The sequence below is a fragment of the Pezoporus occidentalis genome, unplaced genomic scaffold (genome assembly GCF_034315485.1).
Source record: "Pezoporus occidentalis ecotype Australia unplaced genomic scaffold, CSIRO_AGI_Poc_V1 ctg401, whole genome shotgun sequence".
Lineage (NCBI taxonomy): Eukaryota > Metazoa > Chordata > Aves > Psittaciformes > Psittacidae > Pezoporus > Pezoporus occidentalis.
The window spans coordinates 120,239-147,981 of record NW_026915727.1 but is presented as its reverse complement, the minus strand read 5'-3'; the positions used below and the strand labels follow the sequence as shown (position 1 = coordinate 147,981).

At 49.1% G+C, this 27,743-nt stretch overlaps 1 protein-coding gene across 1 annotated transcript; it reads right to left on the bottom strand.

Annotated features, from left to right (window-relative positions):
* Positions 1-6: 6 nt before the first annotated feature.
* On the bottom strand, positions 7-26,815 carry ERICH3 (glutamate rich 3; the record flags this gene model as incomplete). Its single annotated transcript, XM_062633757.1, has 15 exons — positions 26,716-26,815; positions 23,485-23,578; positions 22,109-22,234; positions 21,409-21,480; positions 19,521-19,649; positions 18,801-18,881; positions 18,155-18,310; positions 16,501-16,713; positions 15,680-15,860; positions 14,302-14,488; positions 12,043-12,341; positions 9,948-10,169; positions 7,445-7,942; positions 2,908-3,054; positions 7-419 (listed from the first exon to the last, which is right to left on the bottom strand). Coding segments are annotated over exons 1-15 (2,838 nt in total), but the record flags the coding sequence as incomplete, so codon positions are not given.
* Between the last annotated feature and the right edge of the window lie 928 nt (positions 26,816-27,743).

Sequence of the window (27,743 nt, the reverse complement as noted above, 5' to 3'; positions counted from 1 at the left end):
ACCAACTCCCTGCATGGCCTCAGGTTCCTGCCCTCCCCATGCTGCCAGGCTCCCCATCCCCTCCATCACACCCTCCTGTTCCCCGGGTGCCACCTCTGCACCAGTCTCCGCTCCCTTCCATGTCTCCTGTCCTTTGGGATCTCCTTCTGCCAGGGTGCTCTCCTCAGGTGCAGATTCCCACACCGCGAGCAGACTCTCCATCAGCAGCACAGCCACGGTGTCCTCCTTGGGCAGCAGATCTCCCACCCGTGCCACTTCTTCTGCCTCTTTGGATCGAGCATCTCCTCCCTCAGCCACAGATTCTTCCTCCTCAAGTGCTTGCTTCTCCCCTTTCATCTGCCCATCTTGTACCGCTTGTTTTGCTGCCTTCTGCTCATCAAGTGTTCTTGCTCCTTCTACCAAGGAGGCTGCATCTGGCGCTATTAGGGAACAATCAAACATTAGTTTTACTGAGAACTGTGTTAGTGTGAAGGCTGTTTACAGGGTTATCATTAAGGATGTGATCTGACCCGAGCAATGAAGTGACATCGGCATGGTGACCAGAAGAAAACTTGCTGTGCTGTTCTCATCACCCACCATGCTCTGGCTGTGCTCCCAATGCTGTTCCTCTGGCGCCTAGCACACTTCACTGAAGCCAAGACATCAATGCATGACCAGCCTCCAGCTCTGGTGGGCCTGCCTGCGCGCCCTCCTCCCTGACCGGCCTTCTCTGGGACCTCGGGTGCGTGAGCTACAGCTACAGTGACATTCAAACACGCAGAAATAGGTGCAAACTGCTCATGTGAAATAGGCACACACAGGAAGAATCCTCAGCTGCTCCTGCAGAATGGGGAACTGCCCATGGGTGCTGTAATTACACCAGGGCAATAGCACAGCATCGATTCCCACCCCCTGGGAATCCAGTGTTCCAGGATGTGTCCCCAGCCATCACCCCAGCACCCTGTACTGCTGCACCTGTGTTCCATGCAAACCTGGCAGGTTCCTGTTCTTTAGGAGCTGAGAAGTTTTGTGCCACTGCACGGAGGAAGGAGCAATGTCTTTTCCAAGCCACCCTCTCTCAAACTGGGCAAAGTCCAGGAACAACATGTTCTCTGCCCTGGTCTGTACATCAGAAACATAGATCTTTGTGGAGACCAACACACAAAGACCACTGGGCTTGGAAATTAAATGTTCTAGACAGTTGTTTGCTGCCAGCTGAAGCAATATCATCAGAGAAAGAATTACTGAGAGGACAATTATTACTGACAGACCAGAGATGAGAAGGAACCTCCAGCCTCCTGCATACACCTCCTGGATGAAAGACAACAAACCCTACAAGCCTGTTTGTTCTTGGATTATATAGAGCAAGAAGACGAAAAGGCTCCCAGTTGGCCTGAAAAACACTTGGAACACACTGGATGAATGCACCAATGTAGAAGACCTGGGTCGGAGCACCTGGGTCGGAGCAATCCCAGGCACAGCTACAGGTTGGGCAGTGAAGAGATTCAGAGCAGCCCCGCGGAGAAGGACTTGGGGGTGCTGGTCAATGAGAAAATGAACATGAGCCGGCTTCAGTGTGCGCTTGCAGCCCAGAAACCAACCATATCCTGGGCTGCATTCAAAGGAGCATGACCAGCAGGTTGAAGGAGGTGATCCTACCCCTCTACTCTGCTCTTGTGAGACCTCACCTGGAGCATTGTGTGCAGTTCTGGTGTCCTCAGCATAAAAAGGACATGGAACTGCTGGAACAAGTCCAGAGGAGGCCACGAGGATGCTCAGGGGCTGGAGCACCTCTTGTATGAAGATAGGCTGAGAAATTTGGGGCTGTTCAGCCTGGAGAAGAGAAGGCTGCATGGAGACCTCAGAGCAGCCTTCCAGTATCTGAAGGGGGCCTATAGGGGTGCTGGGGAGGGACTCTTCATTAGGGACTGTAGTGATAGGACAAGGGGTAATGGGTTAAAACTTAAACAGGGGAAGTTTAGATTGGATATAAGGAGGAAGTTCTTTACTGTGAGGGTGGTGAGGCACTGGAATGGGTTGCCCAGGGAAGTTGTGAATGCTCCATCCCTGGTGGTGTTCAAGGCCAGGTTGGACAGAGCCTTGGGTGAGATGGTTTAGTGGGAGGTGTCCCTGCCCACGGCAGGGGGGTTGGAACTGGATGATCTTAAGGTCCCTTCCAACCCTAACTATTCTATGGTTCTATGATTCAATGAAGACAGTGCACAACCAGCACTTTAATGCAACATAGAAGACCTATTCTGCCTGTTAGAGGATGGAGGAAGGGAAAGGAAGAGCAATAGCCAGAGCAGACTGAAGTTAGTTTTAACCTCTGGTTTTCTGCTCTTTTCAGCCTCATTGCTACTGTGGAGTGGAATCTTATCATGTCCTGTCCCTGTGGCTCACTGCAGCAGGGTGGCTTTAATGTACAACATGCAAGGCTCTGCTGTCTGCAGCAGTAAGCTGCCAGGGTGGCTGGACCAGAAAAGTTCTCAGTGGGAATCAGGATCAAGTTGAAGTTTCCTCCCTGACAATTACGCCAACTGCTAAGAGGGAGGTGGGCTTGGGAGACACATAGGGAACAGCCTGGGGATCAAGTCTGTCACTCCTGTCCTTCCCTTTCCCAAGGCAGCCCTGTGCCAGCTGGAAGAGAAGGGAAGCTCACTAGATTCCTGCTTCCCACAGCTGTTCCCTTGACTGGCAGCCAGTTTTCCCATGGCCTGGATTCTTTACCTAGGACCATTATAACTGCCAAAAAAGCATTAATGATACATGGGTACAGAAGGTAGCTAGGCATCACCCCATTGTACACGAGTAAGGAAAGAGCACAAGGAGGGTCTGGAGCCTAGAAAAGAAAAGGCAAACGCTTCTATAAAGAGACTTCAGATGAATAAGATTTAATTCACATCCCCAATGGACAGCTGACCTCACCTTCACTGCCACCATGCTCTGCACTTGTTAGGTGCTCTTCTTCCTCATCCACATGGGAATCACCAGGTTCAGGTTCGGAATTCACATGGTGATCATTTCCAACTGCCTTTGCCACCTCCGCCTGGGCTGGTTTGCAATCATCAAAAACTGGCACAGGGTTACAAGAGAGCAAGCAAGAGAAACTGTTAAAAAGCAAGAGGAGCATGGAAGTCACTCAGCAATCTCAGCTGACCCCAGAGCTGGAATGCTGGGGCCAGCCTGACCAGAGCCGTGTGAGCCCTCACCAGCAGGAAGGTAATTACAGTTAAATAAAAGAGTAAACCCAAAAGCAGACAATCACTCAGAATGCAAGGGAAGAGCCACGCAGGAGCTCCACTGACGCACAGAGCAGCCATCTTGCACATTTCACAGACAGCGAGGTTGCTTTGCTCTGAGGCTGGTCAACACTCAAGCAACAGCATTGGTTTATAGATATAAAATCATTATTGGTTTATGAACATGGTTTTAAAATGCTATATTAAGCTCCCAACTGCAGTTCTGAGGATCCCCCAATCCCTCAAACTAACACAAGTGACCAAAGACTTGTGCTTAGCTACAGCTAAGTGGGAATTATTGTGCTCTGTACATGCAATGAGCCTTCACAGCCAAGTCACATGTTCAACGTTATTGTTAAGACTGCATCCCTCCCACTCTTGCTTATGCCTTGCTGGAGGATTATGCAAGTGGCTTTCAAGCTAGAAAAACTGAACAAGCTCTCTATGAGCAGTGTTCCAGCTACATACACAGTCCAGTCCCTCCCAAACCTCTCCCAGGAGCTCTCCCCTCCAGCAGACAGGCTTCTCCCTCCAAGTTCTACCAGCTTTCTGTATCTTTCCTTTCCTGTTGCAGTTACTGGCTTAGCCTCTCACACAGATCACTTCCAAGGTTGCTACTGACATTGACTGGCAGCATAAAACCAAACCTTGCTTCTGGTTTTACTGCTGGCTGTGCCCACGAGGAACTGCAGCCCTTCAGGTGCATCTCTGCAACAGCTCCTGCCTTGGTTTGTGTTGTGGCTCAGTGTGAGACCTGTGTAATCCCTGTTGCTGCCAGGATGGTGCTGGTGCTCATACATTCCAGATACAGAACAGCCAAGTCCTTGTCCAAAAGGGAGAAACTCAGCGGACTACTTGTACTTGAGACTTCAGTCAAGCCCAGGGTTCAGGTCTTAGAGGAGACAATCACAACATTTCAGATCTTATTACTGCAGGTGACATGGAGTACACTTCCCAGCTTCATCTACATAGCAGAAGAGCTGCAGGGACACTTTTTCCGTGTCCTGGTTTCTAGATGTTTCTAGAAGACAAGTTCTTCTCCAGGCTCAGTGAGAACACAGACACTTTTCAGTATCTTCACCAACGATCTTCCCAGAACCAGCACTCTTCCCACATCCCTGCCTCCCTCTTCCCATGCACACTCTCTGCTTTCACCTTTTCCCCACCTCTCTGCTTTTTCCTATGGGGCTGTTTCTTCCTCCCCTGCTGATTCTGGTTTTCCACCCACCCTTGCCTATGGCATTATTCTTCTTGTTTTAAATTTTGTGTCTATTTTCTCTTCCTCCTCCTCCTGTGGTTCCTCGTACTTCATGCTTACACTCATTGGTCCTACCCCATCAGCACCCTGCATGCACCACCCTTCTGAACAGAACTGTGAGCACATTTCCAAACGACCACTTCAGCCTGGGGACCACAAGGCAGCACAAGCCCCCAGTTGCCTGGGCCACAGCTCCCAAAGGGCAGCGGCAGCTTCACTCCCTGCTCTCCCCCTTCACTGGGGGGAAGCAGTAAGGAGCCATGGAAGCTCAGCAGGGAGGTTCATAAGGTTCCTCCTGGGATCCTGACGCAGTCTCTGCAGTCGTGCGCATCCTGCTCCAGTCATTCAGGGCAGACAAGAAGCTTTCTGCTCCAGGACACCCCTTGGCTGCCTGCCGCAGGGTACAGGCAGCACGTCCTCCCAGCCGGTGCTTTCCCAGGTGTGGTGCACATTTACTGCTCTGGCTCTAGGGCAGCTGCATGCTCTGCAGTCACTGCCTGTGCAACCTCTGCCAAAGGGGGGTGACACGTCAGGGCTCAGGGCCCCGGCAGGGTGACAAGCACTGCTCACAGCACTTCTCTCTTAGGATCAGCAGCTCCTTGTCACAAGGAGCGCAGCAGGACCAGAACACGCAGCAGGACCAGAACACGCAGCAGGGGCTGTCCCAGCTATGTCTATGTTCCTGACAGAGCTGTCATGCTGAGCACATGCTGGCCTGCCCAGGAGCCACCCAGAAGAGCACCCAGAGGAGCACTTTGAACCTTTTGCTTTCTTCACACACGCAGTTTTCTCTGCTGAACACGTTCTGCACTGTTAATGACAGCACTGGCTGTGAGAAACCCTGTCACGAGCAGAGCACGATGGGTCTTGCAGGGGCAAAGCCAGAACAGCACCGTACCCATCTCATCTCAATGGAGGCTGATGGGAATGACCAGTCCCACAGGGAAGTTCATGTGAAAAAGTCAGGGACGCCCAAGAGCAGACTGAGAACCAGTTCTGCGCTCCCAGTAAAGGGCTGAGCTCTTTTGACCCTGGTATCTCCAGGGGCTTCTAATCTCAGCCTGCTGCAGGGCTGGAGTAGTGGGAGGTGTAATCATCAGGCGTTTCCTAGCATCACAGAATCCCAGACTGGTTTGGGTTGGAAGGGACCTTACAGCTCCTACAGCTCCAACCCCTGCCATGGGCAGGGACCCCTTCCACTAGAGCAGTTTGCTCTAAGCCCCTGTGTCCAACCTGGCCTTGAACACTGCCAGGGATGGGGCAGCCGCAGCTTCTCTGGGCACCCTGTGCCAGCGCCTCAGCACCCTCATTAGATCTCCCTATATTTTGCATTAGAATCTTTATCACGGCAGCCACTGTGCAAAGTGCCTGGGATAAGCCAGGATTCCCATATTGCCTTTATTACCCCACCGTATTTCTTTAGCAGGCCCATTATACCTCAAAAAGTGTTATCTTTTCCTTTCACTGCTCTCCACACAGTTTCTTGGCAACTCTTTATTTACTATAAAATTTACCTAGACAAACTTCATGTAGACGGGGAAAAATTTATCTGCAACTTAGGAAGATGTTCCTGTCTGCAGCTGTCATGAGTCAATGATTTTTCTTGCCCTCTCTTGATCTGCACTGTCCCTGAGTCTCAGGTAGTCTCCTGGCAGCAGAGATGATGCAGGACTTGATCAAGAAGTGAATTCTGTTACATTCAGACTATCTGTATGCAATAGGGGATCTCTGTTTAAACCTAGAGCCATGGAACCATGAGTGCTTGATGTGAGCACAAAGGAATTCATGCCACCAAAGAACAACACTATTCTCTTGGCTAACTCAGTGCCAGATTACCAGCCTGGCACATCCGATGGGTGTTTCCTTGGTTTTCTACTACAGCACAATCTCTGTCCTCCAGGTTTTTAAAGTTCCTTCTCCTTCAGCAGTCCTCACCCAACTCATCTGAGCCTAGAGGAAAAGGTGCTGAGACTGAAGTTTCTTTCCCACAAGGGAAGAGAAGGGTTCCAGAAGCAAACTTCTCTGAAGACTTCAGCACTCTTCAGTGACTAGTGTGTTACTGTCACTGTCTCAATTCTGATTGCATAGCAAAGCAAGAGCAATGCACAAGACAAAGTAACCCAGCAGCAATGGACTTGCCAAGCATTAAGCACCAGCAGTCGAACTGTTTATTCCACACACAGCTACCTTGGATGCAATGCTGTAAACAGCCATAGAAACAGAGCCAAAACCTGCTGTGACATAAAGGAAAAGCATTCTACATTCCACTGCAAACCCAGCACACAGAAAGACAACTGGAAATTCCATCTACCATGGCCTGTGGCTGTCCCTTATGTCAGCACCAGCACAGATGCTGTTCTGCCTCATTTAACAGTATCCAACACATTTCCCCATGACTTGGATGGCATTGCAAAGCAAGGCTCACATTTTTTCTTATTCCCCAGATATGATAATGCAAACCTTGCTCATGTGGCCAACCTCTTATTAACTGCCCATGAAGTTTCCCATGAAGTTTCCCTGGAAGGTAAGGTTGAAACTGCACAATGCCCATTTTGTCAACAGTAGAAACGAGGTGTCACAACTGATAGATTTACTCCTTGCCAACAAGTCCATGCCAGAGTGAAGCAGCACAACCACGGATCAACTGACAGTCTCGCCTTCATCTGCTGCACCAAGATTCCCAGGGTAATTTTTAGTGTTATTTTTGAGCTAGCATTTTGACAGTATAAACTGTCCTCCAGTTGGCACACAGATTGGGTTACATTGGCAACACTAGAAAAGAACCAATAAACCCAGGCGACATTCTGGGTGGTTATTTATCTCACAGCAGCACAGAGCATTGCAGAAGCTTGAAACCAGTTCAGCAGTGGCATTCCCCATGCTGCACCACGAAGGAGTACAAAGGCAAACACAGCAACCCTTGTATGCACCAGTCACTCACAGTTGTGCCAGGGACTGTACTCACCTCCTCCTTCGTCACTGCGAGCATCCTCATCATTGCTGTCCTCCACTTCCGTCACACTGCTTTCCAAAGGTACTAGAACACCTTCTTCCCCATCACCTCTCCCAGTACTGGTGTTCTCCTCATCTTCCCCTGTGTCACTTTGGACTGACGCAGCCTCGTCGAGTTCCCTGTTAACTTCAGGACTTTTATGCTGTACTGCTGTTGTATTTTCATGAAAAATTCCAGTGTCTCCCCTTGCTGTTAGATCTGGTTTTGCCTTTTGTGCTCCATCTATCCCTTCCTCTTCCAGTACAGAAGATTCCTGATTTTCCTCCACTCTGTGCAGTTTATTCTCCCCATTCTCATTTCCAAACTGTTCATGTGCTGTGTTATTAGATGCCCTTTCATCGTTATGCTCCTCTTTGCCCTCAACATCATCTTTCACTGTTTCAGCACGAGAGTCATCTTCGCTGCTGTACTGGGTGCTGACGGATGAGAGAGAGTGCACAGGCCTCCCACCTAGAAACAGCAAACAGAACTTTGGTGTAGCATTTGTCACTACATCTGCCTTCATTGGCCACTAGTTCCCTTTGCTGTGCACAAAGGGACAGACACTCATCTGGTATCAGCCTCTGAATTGCACCATCTGAGGGTATTGTGGCAAAACTCCAGTAAGGGTAATAGAAGAACAGTGCCCAGATGTATCAAAGGGTTAAAGTCAAAGCTATTTAACATGTTTTTTTCTGACAACAGAAATGAACCAGATTAGAACCATCAATCACACAGAAATACACTCCAAAAGCACCCCTAAAACGTGACTCAGAAAAGTTTTCAAATAGGTTCTTGAGTCCCAACAATGGAACTAGAAGTTGCTACGAAAGTTGCTTGAAATATTTCCATGTAAACTATTTCTAGAGAGCAAGAGTCCTCCATCCAAATGGAAAAATCTTTTTGTCCTCAGAATTACCAAGGAACCCTTAGTTTTTATAGATTTACTGGTACAGCTCCCTTGGGAAAAGCCCCCACCTTTTTTATCTCTCTATCTCTTCTGAGCTATGGCAGAAAACAACAGGAGAAAGATTTCATTACAAAGAGGAAATATAAAAGATCAACAGATAGGAAAGAGGAATGAAAACTCTTGGGATTTGTGCTCAAGGTATCACTGCCCAGAGGGAAACAATGCGAAAAGCTTATTTTCTTTAAAGAATCTGGATAAAACTAGATGAGGACTCAGTGCCACCAGGTAACAGCAAATAGACCTCTGGGAGATGATGAACCTTTCCTACACTATTCAGAAGGAAACACCCTGCACCAGTTTGGGTTCCACTCTTTACTGGGTGTAACACATTCTGTGCAAGCACCAAGAAGTAGATACCAACTGGTTTCTGGATACTTCTACCACCCCGAGCACAGAAACCTCTTGGAACATTAAGCACTTAATCCAGAACAAAAGATCATCCTGGCCTTCAAACTTAAATGCAAAGTCCCTAGAAATCCAAAGCTTTAATGATCTGAAATGTCTCACAAAGCTTGCAGTGACCTTAAACCATCCCCATCTGATGTTACAGTCTACCTTTTACCAGTAGTAAATAAGGACTCAGGAGCTCCCTCCAGGCTTCCTGTCCAGAGAAGATAAATGTTGGAAGCACTGCTCCTCTTGTTGACAGTGTTTTACACCCATGGGGAGCAGTCACGCAGCTCCGAGCACAGAACAGATCCATTCACAACATAACATAAAGGCTCTTCCATCAGTATCCTTAGCTCCTAATCCATGTGTCTCTCATTACTTATTGTACTGGCATGTTTAGACTTCTAAAAGCCCCCCTGGCTCCCCACCTGTTGTTTGGCAACTGCTCCTTACACAAAATACCGAATGCCAAGTCAGAGCATTACCTGTCTCTTCCTACAGCCTCAGCAAAGAGCAGGGATAATGAGGTAAGGGCAGCTCCTCTGCCCCCTTTCTCCAAAAGCGACAGTGGAAGCAGAGCTCACTGACTGTTCACAGCTCGCGAGTGATCAGTGCCCGACTATCAGAGAGAACAAAAACCAAGACTCTCTGGGGACACAGCAGTGATTGGTTTTATAAACCAGGATCTTTCAAACCTGATTTCACACTCTGGTGGATTTTGTACTTCCTGTAAAAAGCTTGGACCTTTCTTGCAGCTGCAACCTTGTCACAAGCAGCTGGATCACCTCTGCTTAACTCACCCCCAAACACAGATGTGAAAGTAGTGTTTCCATTCACCTTGAGAAACAGTGCTCACTCGCTCAAGTGTTTAGAGCTAATTTGCTGACTGGCTCCATCTCCATTTCTAACTAGTTCAGCAAAGCCTGCTGTGAGCTGAAACACACACACCCTGCCACTGGGTTTGGCTGTATGTCAGTGACAGAAGGTAGAATTAGCAAGAGATAAAACAGTTATTTTTTACCAATTCCATAGGAATTGCATGGGTTTTCCTATCAACAGATGTACCGGATATACATCAGGTCAGCTTCTCCAAGCCTCGTTACAAAAAACACTAACCTTGTTCATCATCCTCAGAGCTGCTGTCGGAATACCCATCACTTTCATCCTCCTCGCTGTCAGAGGTCTGCAGTGCTTTCTGTGATGAGATTTTGCTCTCATTTTCATAGTCTAAATTATGGTTTTTATCATCTGAGGGTGACTTTGACATCCCATTCATTTGATCATTGGTCTGTCCCTCTTCATTAACTTCCTCATCTGCTTCAAAATCTTCATCATACTCTAAAATAAAAGAATCACAGTGTGAGACAGGAAAAGAACTTCACAACTAATAAAGTTCTTTTCAAGCAGTGGAACTTCATTAATGCCCCCTTGCCTTTGCATTTGCTCAGTCCTTTTAAAGCCACGAGAAAATCTAAGACCACAGACAGGAATCGTAGGAGCGCGTTATCATAAAAAAGCATCATGTTATTCATAGGTAGAGCAGCAAAAGTGCAGTAAAGCTACTGAATGGCACCAAGTATGATTAGTACATTAAACCCAAACCAAACACACTCATTAGTCACTGGAAGGGCTGGGAAAATTAAGTGCTGGGCAAACTCAGAAATAGAATGCAAGACAGTCTCATTACAGGAAAGAAACTTGTGATGAAAAAAGAATACAAGCACTAGAGAAAGCTGGGGAAGGGTAATAAATTGTCATGTCCAGGAAGATGATCATGGGTTCACACGGTTAATTAGCAAAGAAGAGGCATACAAACTAAACGAATTCATTAAACCCAGCCAAAGGCTGCTGCAGAGGAACAGCCTGTATCACACTGTTCCAACACACTCTTCAGGTCCCAGGTAAAGTACAGATGAAGCTTAGGGCAGTTTTACACCAGCAGGTCTGGGTTTCATAGCAGGCTACTACTGGCCTGGCGAGGTGTGACATCTGATAGACACCTTCCCTTTGCTCAGGTCTACAGACAAGGGCTGTCCATGCACCTGCACTGGAGAGCCCTTCTACTCCCAGGCCAGGCTGTGCTGTTGGAATGCACAGAGATGTTTGGTGCCATTTAAACCCAGGATCATCACTGCCGCCACCAGCACACTGCATGCAGCAGGGACCCCAACAGCGCAGGAGTGCTACAGTGCTGCCACCAGCTGTTCCTCTGCCACAAAGCCTCACTGCGCAGAGCTTATTGCTCACTGCTCTTGTTCCATCGCAGCTTTTCAGTACTGGAGTGACAGAATGCCGAGGACAGAGATGAAGAGTACCGGATGCAGAACCAATCAGTCAAATAAACCATTACCCAGGCAACGAGAATTACGGGAATAACATTTATTCTCTGTATCAAAAATCAATTGAGATTCCAGCTGCCCTGTTGGGAGCGAGACCTCTGCGGGTAACTGTGAGAAAGAAGCCCACCTCCTGAGGGAGAAAGGCCCGATTAACGACACACATCCGCAGGGAATAATGAGGACGCTGCACAGCAGCACTGCAAGGGGAGCAGGGAAGGCGAGAGGTGAGCTGCAGAGCTGGGGCACAGGGATGAGCTGCTGGAGGCTGGGGCCGTGCCCATGGTGCCTGGGGCAGTGCGGGAGAGAAAGGGCTGGAGGAGCCCTGGTGAGCAAGGCCCTGACCCCTGCCCATGGGCAGGAGGGAGACCGAAGGGCTCCATCGGGAGCTCCATCGCGCTGACACTGCTGCTCTGCCCCAGCACCCAGCCTCCTCCCTCCACAGCCCATCCCCACCCACAGCACAAGGCTCTTCCACCTCCTGCCCCCGTGGCCACCGTCTCCGTTCACTGATGTCCATCTCCGTTCGGAGCCCACCCAGCCCCAGCCCTCTCTTCCGCTCCATGCATCCTCCACCAGCTGCCACCTCCTCCCTCACCATGCCCCATGTGCCTTCTGCTTTCTCACACCTCAGGCTCCCGTTTCAGCCCCTCAGACCCTCCTTCCTGGCTCTGCAAAACCTTCTCGGCCTGGTGCTTGGCCCAAAGGAACCCCACAAGTTTCATTGCCCAGACATGGCATCACCCCATTTCTCACACATGAGGCATCCTAAGAGAGGATGCCTCAGGCAAAGCTGGAGGCACGCAGTCCCATGCCTTCTCCACAGTCATCCTCTCCCATTTGTCACCCCCTGCTTGTGTTTTGGAATACTGTACCATTTTTAATGGTGTCTTCCTGACTGTCTTCCCTCTCACTATCAGCTGGCTTTTTCATTTCTTCTTTTCCATACTCCCGTTTGGTCTTCATTTCACCCCCAGCAGTTTCCACAGTTGCTTCATGACTTGGCAGGATGACTAACACTGAATTTCTTCTTGATTTCTGCTCAACATGGCTTTTGCTTGGCTCACTATAGGCTCCATCTCCCCAGAAACCCACATACTTTTCCTCATGGTCCTCCTTCACCTTCCTCTTGGGGGGGGATGGCTCTTTGTCCAGACCCATTGCAATAATGCACCTATAAAAAAACAGTAAATATCATGCTTTTCTTTCTGTGAAGGATGGGAGGGCAGCAGATGCAGTGAACTGTTCAGCCACTACCAACAGTGAAACCTGGTGCCTCTGTACTGCCCCTTACACAGCAGGGGTAACGACCCACTTGGAGAAGCACCCTGAGACCCTCAGGAGCTCCACTAACACAGATGCAGCCCTTCTTGAAGGAGAAGACAACTAAAGTATAAATAGATTAAAGGCAAAGTGTCATAGAATCATAGAATAATTAGGGTTGGAAAGGACCTTAAGATCATCTAGTGATTTCAAGCTACACCAAGTATAAAGATAGAACCACTGGGAAAGGCAGACAAGCTCTGAGTCAGACATGCTAGACCCAGACCCTGCTGTAATACCCATAAAGCAGGAACTCAGGTTTTGTGGATAAGACTGTTTGGGGGGTTTTATTTGTCTGCTGGGTCTAATGACTGCAGGGGAAGAGGGAAATTGAAACTGAGTTATCTGCAGTTTCTGTTCTGTTTTGCCTATGTAACAGCAACCCAAATAGCTGGAAAACAAAGCATTTTGGATGACCTGTTGAGACTGCTCCTCCTGTATAAAATGGAGTGACAGCCTTTGTGTCTTATAAGTTAGGAGGCTCATACAAGAGACCAGAGTCCCTAATCCTGATTAATATTAACTGCAGACACCAAAGCCACCCTACAGCACCCATGGGTGCCAGGACATCATGCTGGATGTAGTACAGAGACTCAGATCAGCAAACAGAGGATGAAGCTGAAACTGGAACTTTCACTGTCTCTCTGGAGTGAGACAGTGACTCTGTCTCACTTTCAAGTCTCTCTGGAAAACCATATTTTCCTCACAGACAACAACTGTGTCTTAAACCATTTTTCCTTTCCTTTCCCTGACTGCAACTCTGCTCACATTCCAGCTGTTGATGAACTACTGTGAAACACCCCACAGTCATCCAGTCCAGAAATGTTTTAGTTCTGAGTGAGGGCATAAAATGTAAACCTGACAATTACTGAAGAGTCCTACCTTGTAGTTATTCATTCCTGGTATTTTGTTCAGGGACCTCGAAGATACTGATGGAGTTCTGCTGGACCTAGGCCAGCACAAAACTCTCAGTGCAAGGACCACAGCATCAGTGTAGAAATCACTGCGGCATCACCTCTTTGTGAACCGAAGCCTGAACCCAACAGGGCAGACCAGCTGGCATCTTTGCTGAGAATCAGAGCGGGTATCTAATGTGTGGATGTGGTGTCATATTTGAAGCAGAAACAAATACTAGTGCATTTGATCTGAAGATGTGAAAATAGCTGTCATGCACAGGGAGAATGTAGTTAACGGAGATGGGCTTTAGTCACCAGATAGGGTTGGCTGGACAAGACAAGAGACAGGAAAACAGAGATATCACTAAGTATAAGAGGGGAGGTGGGACAGGAAATGGGGGCAACTCAGAAGGAAATTATCTAGTTTCTGGAGACTACATTAATTCAGAATATTCAACTCAAATCTTTCCAGAAATCAGACAGAAACAGAGATTTGGGCATTTCCTGAGCTCTGAAGGCACTGTGTCCGTTCTGAACTCAGGTTGTTTTCACTGCTTTGAACATACTAAGTAATACATCTACACAAATCATGTTCAGTGTTAGACTGGAGTCAAAAATAATATGGCACAATAGAGAAGGCTTGAGGCTGTGCAAGCTGACAGACCCGGTGCAGCCCCTGTCCACTGCTCTGCTGCTCTACAGGGTGACTGCACAGAGGCAGCTGGCTTTGGTGGCATCCTGGGCTGTGAGACCCTGAGGGATAAGCTCCATTGTGCTTTCAAGGAGAACTGAGAAAGAGACAGGTTCTACAGAGCTCTGAGGTGCCAGATGGAAAAAAACAGAGGAAACAAGCGATAAACTCTCTGAAAACTGGGCTGCTGAGTCCTTGTGAGCAAAGTGCATTCATCTCCATACCTGTAGCAAGGAGATGCTCCCTCCACATGGAGAATCGCGAAGGACCCATGTTTGCCTCCCAGCCTGGAACGTTTCTGATGCTTGTACTCACAGCAGCAGCTCAATCTGTCCACTTGTATCCCATTGAGGAAAAAGGTGAGGCTGAATGGGAAACCACGGTGCCTCTTTGAGATGAACTGAAAGGTCTCTGTAATCACAGAAAAGGTTCAGAGAAAAAGGTTGTGCTATACTGGGACTTACTTGGACAGGTCTTGGACCAAGCTGCTCTAGTGGAAGGTGTCCCTGCCCATGGCAGGAGGTTGGAACTGGATGAGCTTTAAGCTCCCTTCCTACACAAACCAGTCTGGGATTCTACCATACTGTCAGCACTGCAATGGTTTTATCTCACCTGCACCACCACTAAAGTACCCAGCCCTCTGAGGTCAGGTACACTGTTCTCAGCTGCATTAAGTAGTTGATAAAACTCTGCCTCCTCCTTACACAGCAGCCTTGTCTCTTTCCAACCCAGAGAACCAAGCTAGACACATCTGGGACAAGCAAATATGTCCCCAGTTTGGCCACTCACTGCTACAGTGGAACAGACATCAGAGCTCCCACCTCAACAAGGTGAACTCTTGACTTACGAGGGTGCACATTGTGCACAGATTGTTCAGGCCTCAAAGAACCATAAACTCCTGGAATGGTTTGGGTTGGAAGGTACCTTAAAGCTCATCATCAACCCCCTGCCATGGGCAGGGACCCTTCCCACTAGCCCTCTCTCCTGTCTCCACAGCAGAGGTGCCCCGTCGATGCACCATCTTCCACACCCAATGAAAGTGCAAACACAGACTCAGAGGGTCCTGTAGCTGGAATGAGGGGTACAGCCTGTGGAATCACTCTTCTCTATAAGTGAAAATCTCCCAGCCATTTTGTCTTCCCAATTTTCCAGAACACAATTCACCTTCTACTGGTGTGATGGAACTCACATAGAAGAGATGGGAGTTGGGCTCCTACTACGTACTTTTCTTTGTGGAATAATAAGCAACATCCATGGATGTATTATAGCAAGTTAGAAACAGAAAACCCCTCCTTAAGGACAGTTCAATGCTACAATTATTTACATTATTAACTGTACATCTTTATACAAAATTATTCTAAGCTAGAGCATTTTAAATCAGTTCTCTAAATTCCTTCCACCAGAATCTGAAAAAGTAACCTCAGTTTCAATCATGAAACAGTAGATCCAGATGTAGTGTGAAGGCAGATGGTACAAAAACCCCTGGAAGCACAGATCTTGACTGAGCTCAGCTGAAATCAGTTTGATACCACATCAGTATTCTAGCCCCCAAAAAAGGATGTTGCCAGCATCAATACGAGCAGTCTGATTGCCCATCCTTACCTCCTGCCATCAGCCTGCCTTTGTAGACACAGAGGTTCTCTCCTCCACAATGCTGCTGATAGACTTTGATTTCATCCCTGCAATCAGCATCATCGTGAGATAAATGCACGCTTTTTCCCAGGAAGATCATGGTAACGCAGGCATTGCTGCGGAGCGGGGACCTGGGGAAGCCTCCAGCGGGCTGCAGCGGGAAGGACACAGAGAGTGCATCAGGCTCCAGCTCTGACACAGGTGAGCACAGAGGAGTACGTGCCACATACAGGGGGGGCTTCCCATCTGCAGCACAGGCCTTGAGCTGCTTCAACTGGGAAGTGGTTTGTAACGTGCTGAAGGGCAGGAAAAGGTTTTGAACTGAAAATCCACTGCAGTGAATTGCCCAAAATGTCAGGACCGCGTTAATGATCCACGTCGTCCCTCCCAGTCCTGGGTTCCCAACAGTTGCCTTTACAGGTATCAACACTGTGTGGAGATATAGTGCAACAGATGGAGTTTTCATACATGGAAGGCATTTCCTATATCCCTCTGAAGTTCTGGTACCAATATGGTCAGAGCAGAACCAGATTGACTAAAATGGAAGGGTTAAGTAAGAGGTTTTGTTCAAGCACCCTTTCACCCCTCCACTGATGAAAACACCAAATGTTTTAGTAGAGGGAGATGGGTGGCAGTTAGATATTTTAATAGCTATAAATACTTTTCCTTTCAAAAATTCAGTGAATATTTATGCAAACTAGTTACACACATCTTTCAGCACTGGGCAAATACACCAATGAGGAAGGTAATATGCCTCTACATTAACAGAAAAGCAGTCAGAGATAACTTACCTTCTTTGGAGGCTGTTCTGCATCACTGGGTGCAGTGGCAAGATGAAATTGTCTCCCTCTGGGCATCCCATTCCTCTCTGCATTTAGGCCCCTTTTTTGCAGGCGAGGAGGTGGCACTGGCACCACATAGTTGTTGATGGCAGGGAGTTGATATGGGGATACACCAGTCACACACTTCACTGAATTCAGAAGTCTTGACCCATTCCTCTCCTGCTGCAAAACAGTTACCCAGATTAAACAGGTACTGAGCACAGTGCACCACCCATGCTCAGAGTGCTCTTTACATTTAGTAACACACATCTTTCTAGAACAATTCTTTCACTTGGTGCCTGCAGTTTTGTTCATGAAAACATTTCTGGGCTAAAACCCTTCCTTCTAATTAGCAAGGCGACAGGCAGATGGCTTGAAAATGTCACCCTCATATATATGATGTATATCTAGTTGAAGATGTCCCTGCTTATTGCAGGGGGGTTGTACTAGATGACCTTTGAAGGTCCCTTCCAACCCAAACTAGTCTATGATTCTATGATTTCATACATATATATATATACCATCATCCTATGATGATATATATATAACATCATAAACCATGTACTGCTTGTAACCGTGCAGAGTCCTGCCCACAAGTAGGCAGAAGACTGCACAACTCCACAGAACTGCAGTGTTCTCTCAGCACCCAAACTCCAAGGCAGCCAGAATCTTCCAGCAACATCATCTGGCATCAATTATACAAGATGTGGTTCAAAACGCCCCTTTCCCATTTGTGGTGGAGGTTTAGTCCTCCTTCAGGACAAAATGCAAATAGAGGAGCTGAAAGACAAGACATCTCCAGTGCAAGTGCTGCATGCTCTGTATCTGAGCTCTGCATCACCTTCACAGTCTGTGACTGACTCAGCTGTCTTGTCAGTAGTGGGCACTAAAGAAGCTGTTTAAATCGCCCATAATTTGAGTACACAGAGACAGTGACAGCAAATTCTTGGAGAAAGAATCATGATCATCACAATACAGGGCAAATGCATGGCAGAATAGGAGCTATCTATACAGTGTCTGCCAGTCAGTGGCTCCAGGTCACAGGCTCCTTCCAAAATCCTTGAGTCCCACAGAATCCCTAACACAAAGCCAACTACAGAATGTTTTTTCTAGACCAGAAGACAAGGCCAAATCTCAGCTGAAAGTAGCTGTGTGCACATTGAGATCACATCTGGCTACTCCACCAAGCTCTCATTCTCTGGACCCACCGGTTTCCTTAGGAGGAGGAATGGCAAAAAAAGGAAAGGATTTTTGCCTACTTTACAGCTGTAGATGAGAATGAAAACTTGTAGGACTGTGTGAAAATATTCCTGAGTCACTGGTGTTAATCAGGTGCCTCCCTCTCTACGCAACAGAAAGTCTATGTAGAGGGGGAAAATTCTGTATGCAGAGAGATTTTACGCTATAAGAAGTCACCACATTTTTCCTCACTGTGATCAAGCACTGGGCATTAGGCCAGTAAGACAATGCCATGAAAACTAAGGGGAGGTTAAAAAGGAGGGTTTAAAGGAAAGTTGACTGCCATTGGGAAGGCATGCTGCTGGCAGCAGAACTGCAGCACCAAAGCAGTACTATAAAGCTGTCGCCAGCATTAGGTCATTTTCAGAATGAAATGTGACCTCACCCTGGTGACAAACTGCTTGACACATCTCAGCACGTGGCACCTGTGGCTAGAGCTTGAAGTCTTTGGTAGAGACCCCTCTGCAGCGCCGCTGCGAAGCGGCTGGAGGCGAGGGGGGTGCTGCATGTTCCCTGGAGCTGTGTTGGGTCGCCAGGAAGTCTGGAAAAGGAAAAAGGAAACAGCTGTGAAACCTCAGTGCAGTTTCCAGTGCAGAGCAGCAGCTGAGAGGGAAAACAAAGAAAGCAACAATCAAGATCTTGGGAAGGGATGAGTGACTCTCAAGTACCTTCAGGAACAGACCTTTTCTAGGCTGTCCCCAAAGAGCCAGACCCCTTCAGACATCTCTGAGCATCCAAAAACTGGAGCATCCAAATTAACTCTTGGCCATAAATACAGGGTTTGCTACTGGCTCTTCACAGTGCAGCCCTGATGCCAACAGAATGAACTCACAGAAGCTGTAATGGTGTGCCTGTCTCGGTGACTTCAGCACACGGACACTGACAGAATACATGACACAAGCATGCCTGGGTTTGTTCAATGTTCAGGATTTTTCCGGCTTTTTTATTTCATCTCTTCCTCGTATCCCCTTCAGAATACCTTCAGAGTCCAAATGCTGTAACTGAAATGCTGTTTGGCTGAGTTAACTCACCACCATAGAAAAGTCAGGCTCCTTGGACTGGTGATGAGGAGGAGGATGTCCACCACTGTAATCACAGTGTCCAGGTGCCCTCTGTGTGGAGAGGGGAAGGTCAGTCAGGACTGAAAACCTCTCTTCATTCTGCACCAATTATCATTATTGAAAGGGAAACCAGTTAAAAGTGAACTTTCACCTTAGACTTCAGTATCATTATATTCAAGGGTATATCAACATTCCTTCTCTGCCTGTTAACAGACAGCAAGAGGCTTCTGAGCCAGAGCTCCAAAGTACGGCCTTGCTTTGGAGTGAGCTTTAGTCTTACTTCACTCCTTCAGCTCTGTTTTCTGAAAAAAAAACATTGCTTTCAGGATCTTACACCATGTGTAAACTTCCCCACAGCCCAGCATTCGTTGACAACACCTGAAGTACTGACACTGGCCTGACCTAGGGTGGCAATGCTGAAAAAAGGGAAAGGTTAAAGCAGAATTATCACAAAGCAAAGCTGTTTTTTTCCAAGGTTCTGATGTGTCATTCCTGCAACATCAGCTTCTTGAGATTCCTCTTTAATGGCACAATCTTGCAAAGAGGAAATCAGCCTCAAGTGGTGAAGAACGAGGCCCTAATCTGGAACGACCAGTGCTGTCAGTGCTCTAGAAGCACAGATGCCCCAGGTATACCTGCACGCTTCCAACTGTGTGTACCTATAGCACATGGATCAGTGGGAAAACTTACCAGTTGTGAGTGACCAGCTGGTTCTTCAGCCACAAAAGGATGGAGCCCATAATGATATCTTGGAGCAAGTGGTGGATGCGGGAAGTGCATAGGGTTGACACCTTCCACTGATCTTCTGAACTGCTCCATCTAAAAGAACAGAAATTTACAGCTCTGAGGTACTACGTACCCTAACAGCAGTGTCTGAGCCTGCCTTCTGTCTGTCCTTCAATGGAGAGCTGTGAGATCAGCTTGTCTGGGCCCAATGCAATACCTGCTTAAGGAGGGAAAAGAAATCATGGGGAGAATAAGAGAGAGACAAAGGAAAAGAATTGTTCCCACCTCCAATTCATTTCCCTGTAGCCCTCTCCAGCTGCTGATCCCCCCAGACTCAAGCCATCTGCCTGTTTCTCTGTATCTCTGAACTCTTGGTTTGGGTGAAGGTCTCTTCAAGGTGAGTGCACCTGCCACTACCTTGCTCTGGCTCTTGCCCCTTCCTACGTTTTCTCCTCAAAAGCCCCACACTGGGCTGACTGCCCTTCTGGAAACAGATAGCTCTGTCTGTCCTCCCCTGCTCAGTCACCGGCTTTTCTCCTTTCATTTTAGATGAGCTACTCAGACCAATTGACTGAATGTATGAGGTGAGAATTAAGTTACACTGCTAATTCCAGCCAGGTTCCTGCTCCCAGTGTGGCACCACAGCAAAGAAATAGATCACAGATCTGCAGGCATCTCCCTTACACTTCTTAGTGAAGGACGTTTTGGTTTATGTTCCCAAGATATCCAAGTCCAGCACCCCTTGGCAGAGCGCTTTGATTGCTGTCTCCACTGCAGTGACTCTCTACCAGCAGCAGTGCAGTCAGTGCCTTTGCAATTACCACAATCACTAGTGGCTTTCATTAAAATCTTTCCCTTTCTTTACCTGATGAATTGCTCAGAAATGTATTATTTAAAATTAAGAAGATTTGACATTGGTTTTCAAGTGCTTATAGCAGCAGCTGGGTTCTCCATGCATTCTTCTCAATGCATGCAGGATCCTGATAGAAAAATAAGGTGTTGTGTGTATTTCAGCCAAGATGAGAACAAATTTCCCCATATGAGTCCAAAGTGACTCATACAGTCACTTGGGAGAAGAGCCATTGACCTCTGTGGGATTTCCATGCCTCTACCAACTACAGAATCAAGCCCTACCTACATGACACCAAAGTGAAGACTTCTGAAGCTATTCTTCATTATTCACATTCAGGTTCTGCTAAATATCATGTTGAGAGGCAAAGGACTGAAAACATGAGCTCAGTGCTCATTGTGTCTAGAATTACCAGAACTGCTACACGTGTCTTGAATTATTCATTGTGGTCTGGTTCCCCATTTCAAAACAGAAACAGTAGAACTAGAAAAGGTAAAAGTGACACAGTAATGAGAGGCCTGAAAGGCTCATGTATGAAAGAGTCAACAGGCTGAGGGTCTTCAGCTTGGAAAACTGAGAAGGAATATGAAAAAGGTATGTGAAACCACACATGCCTTGGAAAAGGAGAACAGTTATTAATTTTTTTCATAACAAGAACAATGGAGCATCAACCAGAACTGTCAGACAGCAGATACACTAATAATTGTGCACAAAGGCAAGGGAGTACCATTTCATACAACTCATCATTAAATTCCACAGGCAAGGACACTGCAGAACCAAATAGTAAGTAGATTCAAAAGGAATTAGGTGCAAGAAGAGAAGTTCCTGAACTGCTGGATAGAAAAAGGATCATCCTCTACCTCCCCAGTTCTTGCGCTTTTTCCACTCACATCAGGGATAGAACACTTGGCACAGTGAATCTCTGGCCTGACTCGTGGCTGTTATTTACCACAGGACAAGAGCACCGCGTCCCATCCGCACTCAGGAGCACTCAAGCCTTACCTTGACCTTCTGTACCCTCTCCTTCCTCGCAGAACTTTCAAGCTGCTGCTTTATTTCCCGCTGATGATGGCGCTATCAATGTAAGAGAAAGAGAAATCTCATTAATGGGTATTATGAGATGAAAATGAACGTAGAAACACTTGCTTCTGTTCTGCTTATCACTTGCCTGCTCCCTGGTCATCACCCTCATTGAGTCCTACTATAAAACTACTACTGATTCAGTGCATTTGCATTCCACCTGAGTATGTTAACATTGGCAAGGGAACAACTGAGCATTTGTAAAGTTGTAGGGACCAACTACTTTCTTGTCACATAACAGGAACATGCTGAATTTTGTACGTGGCTAACATACGTAACTGTCTTATCCAGGATCACTCTTATCCAACTATTTCATTTTGACGACAATTTTTTAAGTGAACAATCCCTGTGAATATCATCCCATATTGTGATGACTGCCAACCAACACTAAGTGAGCCAGGACAGTGTATGCTCTAGTGTCACTATGGTTTAATAGTTACAGGCCAGTGAAGGTTTCATGTGGGGGACATCAAGCACAAAGACTGTGCTTATTCCCATCAAGAAAGAACCTCTCAGGGGAGCACGACAACCCAGCTATGGCAAACAGTTCAGTATGAGTTAACAGCCACTGGCTGTCAGGGGGGAAGCAGGTGGAGGCTGACACATCCCTGAAAACACAGACCTCTATGTCAAGGACCTTGTGAAATATGGCACGAGCCAGGCACTCCTGTACGTATCTCTGGTGATCCCTCCTCAGAGCATTTAGCCGGTATTCCTTCTCAGGGATTATTCTTCCACTCCTTGAGATCTGCCACAAACAAATATAATGTAACTAAAAGGCAGAGGATAGAATAAAGCATGTATTTAACACAGTGCAATTCCCCACAAAGACATCTTTCTCTTTCCAGGTAGACACCACCTCTGCTTCTGCAGCGGGCTAGACCTCACCTCCCAGCACAGAGCTGGGCTTTCCTCCACCCCATGGACCCCAGCAGGCACATGAAGAGAACGGCAGCAGCAGGCAGGACTCAGCCTTACTCTTCATGGGCCATTGCCCGAGTCAGTGGAGGGGAACTGAATGCCTGTCTTCCTGCTGTGCAGGGGTTGCACTGCCTGTGCTGAACCGTCACACCCAGAAGTGCACAGCTACTGTTAGAAATGGTTCACTTTTACCAAGCCCTTCAGCTTTCCATGAAGCACTTTTGGAAAATAAAACTGAAGCTCTTTAAAGATCTAATAGAGTCAGAGGTGCTTAGATTGATTTCACAGCGTAACGAACCTGAGAGAATCAAGACAATTCTGCGTATCTGCAAATGGAAAGGTGTTGCAGAGGCAAACTCCAATGACCAAAAAGAAATATGGAGCAAAGCCATAAAAACATTCTGAATTTATCCAAACCTCTCCATGAAATACCTTCTTCTGTCTGGATGTGCAATACAAGATTACCACATGCCATAACCATGCAGTGATACAGTGCTTTATGTCCTAACCTGCAGAAGCTGCTTTGCTGAGCAGAAGCTGGAGGCTCTCCAGCATTTAAATGCATCTTCAGTCCATGCCACCTGCTGCTCCCAGCTTCCCACAGATATGCATGATACGGGTTGCATTGCAGAAGGTGCAGTGGAAGCCTAGTGTGGTATCCTATGGAGTATGGCCTCCAAACTGACTGTTAGCACACTGCTTCCAGTGTGCAACCATCACCCACCAGGACCCACGTGCCAGCAGCTTCACAACCCCAGGTGGCCCTGGGACCCTGGTGTCCTGACAGCCTTGTGCACCACTGCCCTGGCCAGCAGTGGGTGAGCATGCACTGGGAAATGCTTTGATTGAACAAACCCGGCCCCAGCCCTGGCGTGACTGTGTGGCTTTGGTCTGGCACAGCATAATGCCATGTGCTTGGCTGGCTGGTCAAACTGGCACCAAGGACAACACATCCCTCTAACAAACCAACAACAGAACCACCCATGGCCTGACCGGTGCAATGGTAGAAGAAACAGAGCATGCTTTTCCTTATTCTATTCTTTTTTTTCCTCATAAAAGGGAACTTTTCAATCTCACCAGTCCCGATCTCTGAAGATGCCGTCTTATCCTGGTGTTGTTGAAATACCCAACCAGGTGTTTGTCTGTAAGGCTGTTGTAGGTTGCAAGATATCTGAAATAAAATCAATACAGACGCATATAAAGCCCTTGACAGCCAAATTATAACTGTTTAAGTTATAAAGACCTACCCAAAAGTGTGCTGCACAAAACACTGTCTTGATGAATCCCAGTGTTTTGTCAGATAAATACCCATTGCATTATGTAAAAGCAACACCTTATGCATCTGGAAGCTTCATATCAGAAACAAGCCATTTCGGCATGAGATACAGGAGTTCAGCATCAAACAGCGACCACTGCCAAGGCACAGGGTCCAGAAAGCCCAGCCCTGGAGGTCTCCTCCAACACTGGCAATAAGCTGACCCTCAGCAGGTCTCCATTGTGCCACACAGGTCCTGGCACACGATTCCTGGCTGAGTCCAGCAGCACAGACTGGCTCCCTGGCACAGGCCCTGCCGGATACCCGAGTGTGCTGCCCACCAGCACCCTGCCCCAGCACACAGCCTGTGCTCCATCCTGCCCTTCTGCACTGGTGACAGACACAGCAGCTCCTGCGGAGACCTGTAGGAATAACTTGGGCTGGAAGGCACCTCCAGAGACCAGAGAATCACAGAGTCATGGAACGGTTTGGGTTGAAGAGACTTTAAAGTTCATCCAGTTCCAACCCCCTGCCATGGTCAAGGACATCTTCCACCAGAGCAGGTTCCAAGCTGGCCATGAACACTTAGTTTTGACCTAAAGTGTCCGGAAGTGGCAGTAAGTGAGGTCAAGTTTTTGATACACTAAATCCATTCACATTTGTGAAACCTATGCTCTCAGATATATGGTGCCTGACATGTTCAGCCGAGCCCCAGGCTCTCCAGGCATAAGGTTTTAACCATACAACAAGGGGCTGATCTCTTGTTTCCTTTGGCCTTACATTCAATGCCACTGTACCTCTGTTACGTACCTTCCAATGGAGTAATCCAAAAAGCGTGCTAAAGGGAAGAAGGAACAATTAAAAAATAAATAGAAGGGGTCATGGATTTGCAGGAATTCTGCCTGAGGCTTCACAGTAATCTCACAGGTTGCCTACCAGCACTAAATTAAACCTTACACAAACAGTCCAGCTCACCCCATTGCACATGTTGATTAAACACTGGTGCTGTAGCAACTGTTCTACGTCACTTTTCTAACCCACTCTTTGCATTTGCATTTGAAACAACCAGATTACATCAACTGTGCCAAGTATTGACTTATAGTATCACCGTCAATCGCGTATGGAGGCAAAGGAGAAACTCAACCCAGTTCCTCCTCATTTACTGCCTTCCATCTAGTACTTCACGGACCATATAACTAGTTAAAACGCAGCTTCCACGCAGCTGAGCACAGCAATGCAGCAACTTTAGATTCAAAGATGCCTCTTGACATGCATTGGTTTCATGTGAATTATGAACAGGCTGGTTCTCAAAAAGGCTGAGTTAAATTCAAAGTTCAGATGGGTATTGGAGGGAACAAGGAAATGTTCTGGGCCTGAACTAAGACCCATTCAACCATTGGGAAGAACTCTGGGAGTGGGTCATATTGGCACTACACATGGGCTTGTCCTACATCCCTCTGGAGACTTCTGGCCCTCTGCTCTGGTGAGAACCCCCTTGGAGTACTACATCCAGCTCTGGAGTCCTGGGTAGAGGAAAGACATGGACCTGTTGGACAGGGTCCAGGGTAGGCCACAGAAGTGATCGGAGGGCTGGAGCACCCCTCCTGTGGGGAAAGGCTGAGAGAGCCAGGCTTGTTCAGCCTGGAGAACGCAAGTCTCTCCTCTGGCAGGTTAAAGCCATTCCCCTTGTCCTGTCCCGACAGGCCCTTGTCCAAAGCTCTTCAGCCACCGTGAGCCATAGCCGATGTCCAAATAAGCTCCTGTCAGGGTCCGCAGAGGGGGAAAAGTAGACTTCTGCGGAACTGGGACTTGGCGTTAAATCCTGGCGGTAAGGACTGTGTGAATCCTGGCTGGGAATGGCCCAGCATGGGCTGAGGAATGAAAGGATGGTTCAATTCCATCACTGAGTTCGGGATCGTGTCACCCACTCACCAGCACAGGCATTCAGAGGGCTGCTGCTGTCTTCACTGCACCCTTCAGCACAAATCCTGCACCACCCCTGGACTTCACAGCTCCGGCTTCTGCGGGTATTAACCTCAACAACTGACACAGTGCTTGTGAGGAGCCACTCCAGAACACAGCTGCTGAGCCAAACACTGATGTCTGCAGGCGACTTGGAATCTAGATGGGGCTTTGGAGTCTAACAATAACCAATTGGCTCATTCCAAGCCCACAGGACCCTTATCACATGTACAGTTTCACTCGGTGATAACTAAGGGAGGGAGAGGCCATGGTCTCCTGAAACCACATTGTGTGTCTGCTTGAACATGTGCAGGAAGGAGCCCATTGACCCTGGCTGGCTGCAGTGAGACCACTGCAAGGTCCTTGTTAGCTTGTCACAGTGACTGTCTTCTGTGCCTGTGCAGGCTGGAGCATTCCTGGCACATCTGTGCAGTGAATCCCATCAGTCACAGCACACGTGTCTCCCCAAAACCGGATTAACACCATCCAGTGTCCAGAAGTGCTTTACGTGGTGACTACAGCGAGACCATCTTCCAAGAGCAAGCTTGGATTTTGTTTGGAGTTCTACGGATTTCTTCACAAAAGAGGCCCCCATAACTCTTCACAGAAGGTATTTTCATAAAAGAGATTTTCAAACCTTTTTAAACAGTCAACTCCCACTGCAGGTTCCAGTCCTGACACTGCCCACACGGGGCTGGAGGGCTCCTGTGCTGCTGCTGCTGCGCTGCAGGGCCGCGGGCGCGCTCCAGCACCGCTTCTTCACCCGGCGCCTCGCCCGCTGAACGGGCTGCGTCACGGATGGAGCTCCGCGGATGCCCGGTGTCCCTGACTCCCATCTCTTGGTGCTCTGGAACTCACCCCCGCGGACCCGGGCCGGGACCAGAGCCGGGGCACAGCCGCGGCCGGTCCCTGAGGGTCTCTCTGCGGTGCCTCCAGTCCCGCGCAGGCCGCGGTCAGGGCGCCCGGGCCCCGCCGCTCCCGCAGCACACGGACAGCCCGCCCGGCGGTCACCGGTGAACCCCCCCCCCCCCTCCGCCATCCCCCGCACTGGAGCTCCGCGCCCAGCCCCGGCCCCGTCCCGCCGCACTCACCCTGCCTGCGGGCCGCTCATGGCGCCGGCACCGGCGGCTCGGGGCAGGTGAGGGTCCCGCAGCCGCCGCGTCCCCGTCGCTAGGACACGGGGGGCGGGGCTCCCCCGCCGGGGGCGGCTGCGCGGGGCGGGGCCAGGGCCCGGCGGCTGCGCGCTGGCCTCTCCCAACCGCTCCCCCCTCCCACAGCCGGGTGGGCATCGACGGGGGCGCCCGGACCCGGCCGCGGGGGCAGGGGCAGGGGTAGGGGCAGGGGCAAGCCGGAGCTCTCGCCTTCAGCCGCAGGGCAGTGACCGGGGTGCGCAAGGGCCCCCTTCCCTGCAGCAGTGCCGCCCACACCGCCCGGCTCCGGCCGCAGGGGCAGGGGTAGGGGCAAGCCGGAGCTCTCGCCCTCAGGCGCAGGGCAGGGACCGGGGCGCGCAAGGGCCCCCAGCCCTGCAGCAGTGCCGCCCACACCGCCCGGACCCGGCCGCAGGGGTAGGGGCAAGCCGGAGCTCTCGCCTTCAGCCGCAGGGCAGTGACCGGGGTGCGCAAGGGCCCCCTTCCCTGCAGCAGTGCCGCCCACACCGCCCGGACCCGGCTCCGGCCGCAGGGGCAGGGGCAAGCCGGAGCTCTCGCCCTCAGCCGCAGGGCAGGGACCGGGGCGCGCAAGGGCCCCCATCCCTGCAGCAGTGCCGCCCACACCGCCCGGCTCCGGCCGCAGCCCCCTCGCGCCTCCTGCACCCTGCGCCCAGCGCTGGTCTTACTAAAACAACGCTCCCGCTCCCATGCTCGTCAAGGCCGGACGCTAAACGTTACAGTGCGAACGCGGCCGGGTCCTGCTGCCGTGTCCCTCCGGTTACCGCTGCAGAGGAGCTGCGAGGCAGCCAGAGCAGAAGAACCACCCTGACACCTTCCGGAGAGAAACCCTCCGCTCACAAACACCCCGGCGCACAGAGCAGCTGCTCTGGGCTCCAGCGCCGAGCAGGAAAGGAGCTGCTGGGCACCGTAAGCCTCTTACCCGCACAATACCCCCGACCTACGGCCAGATT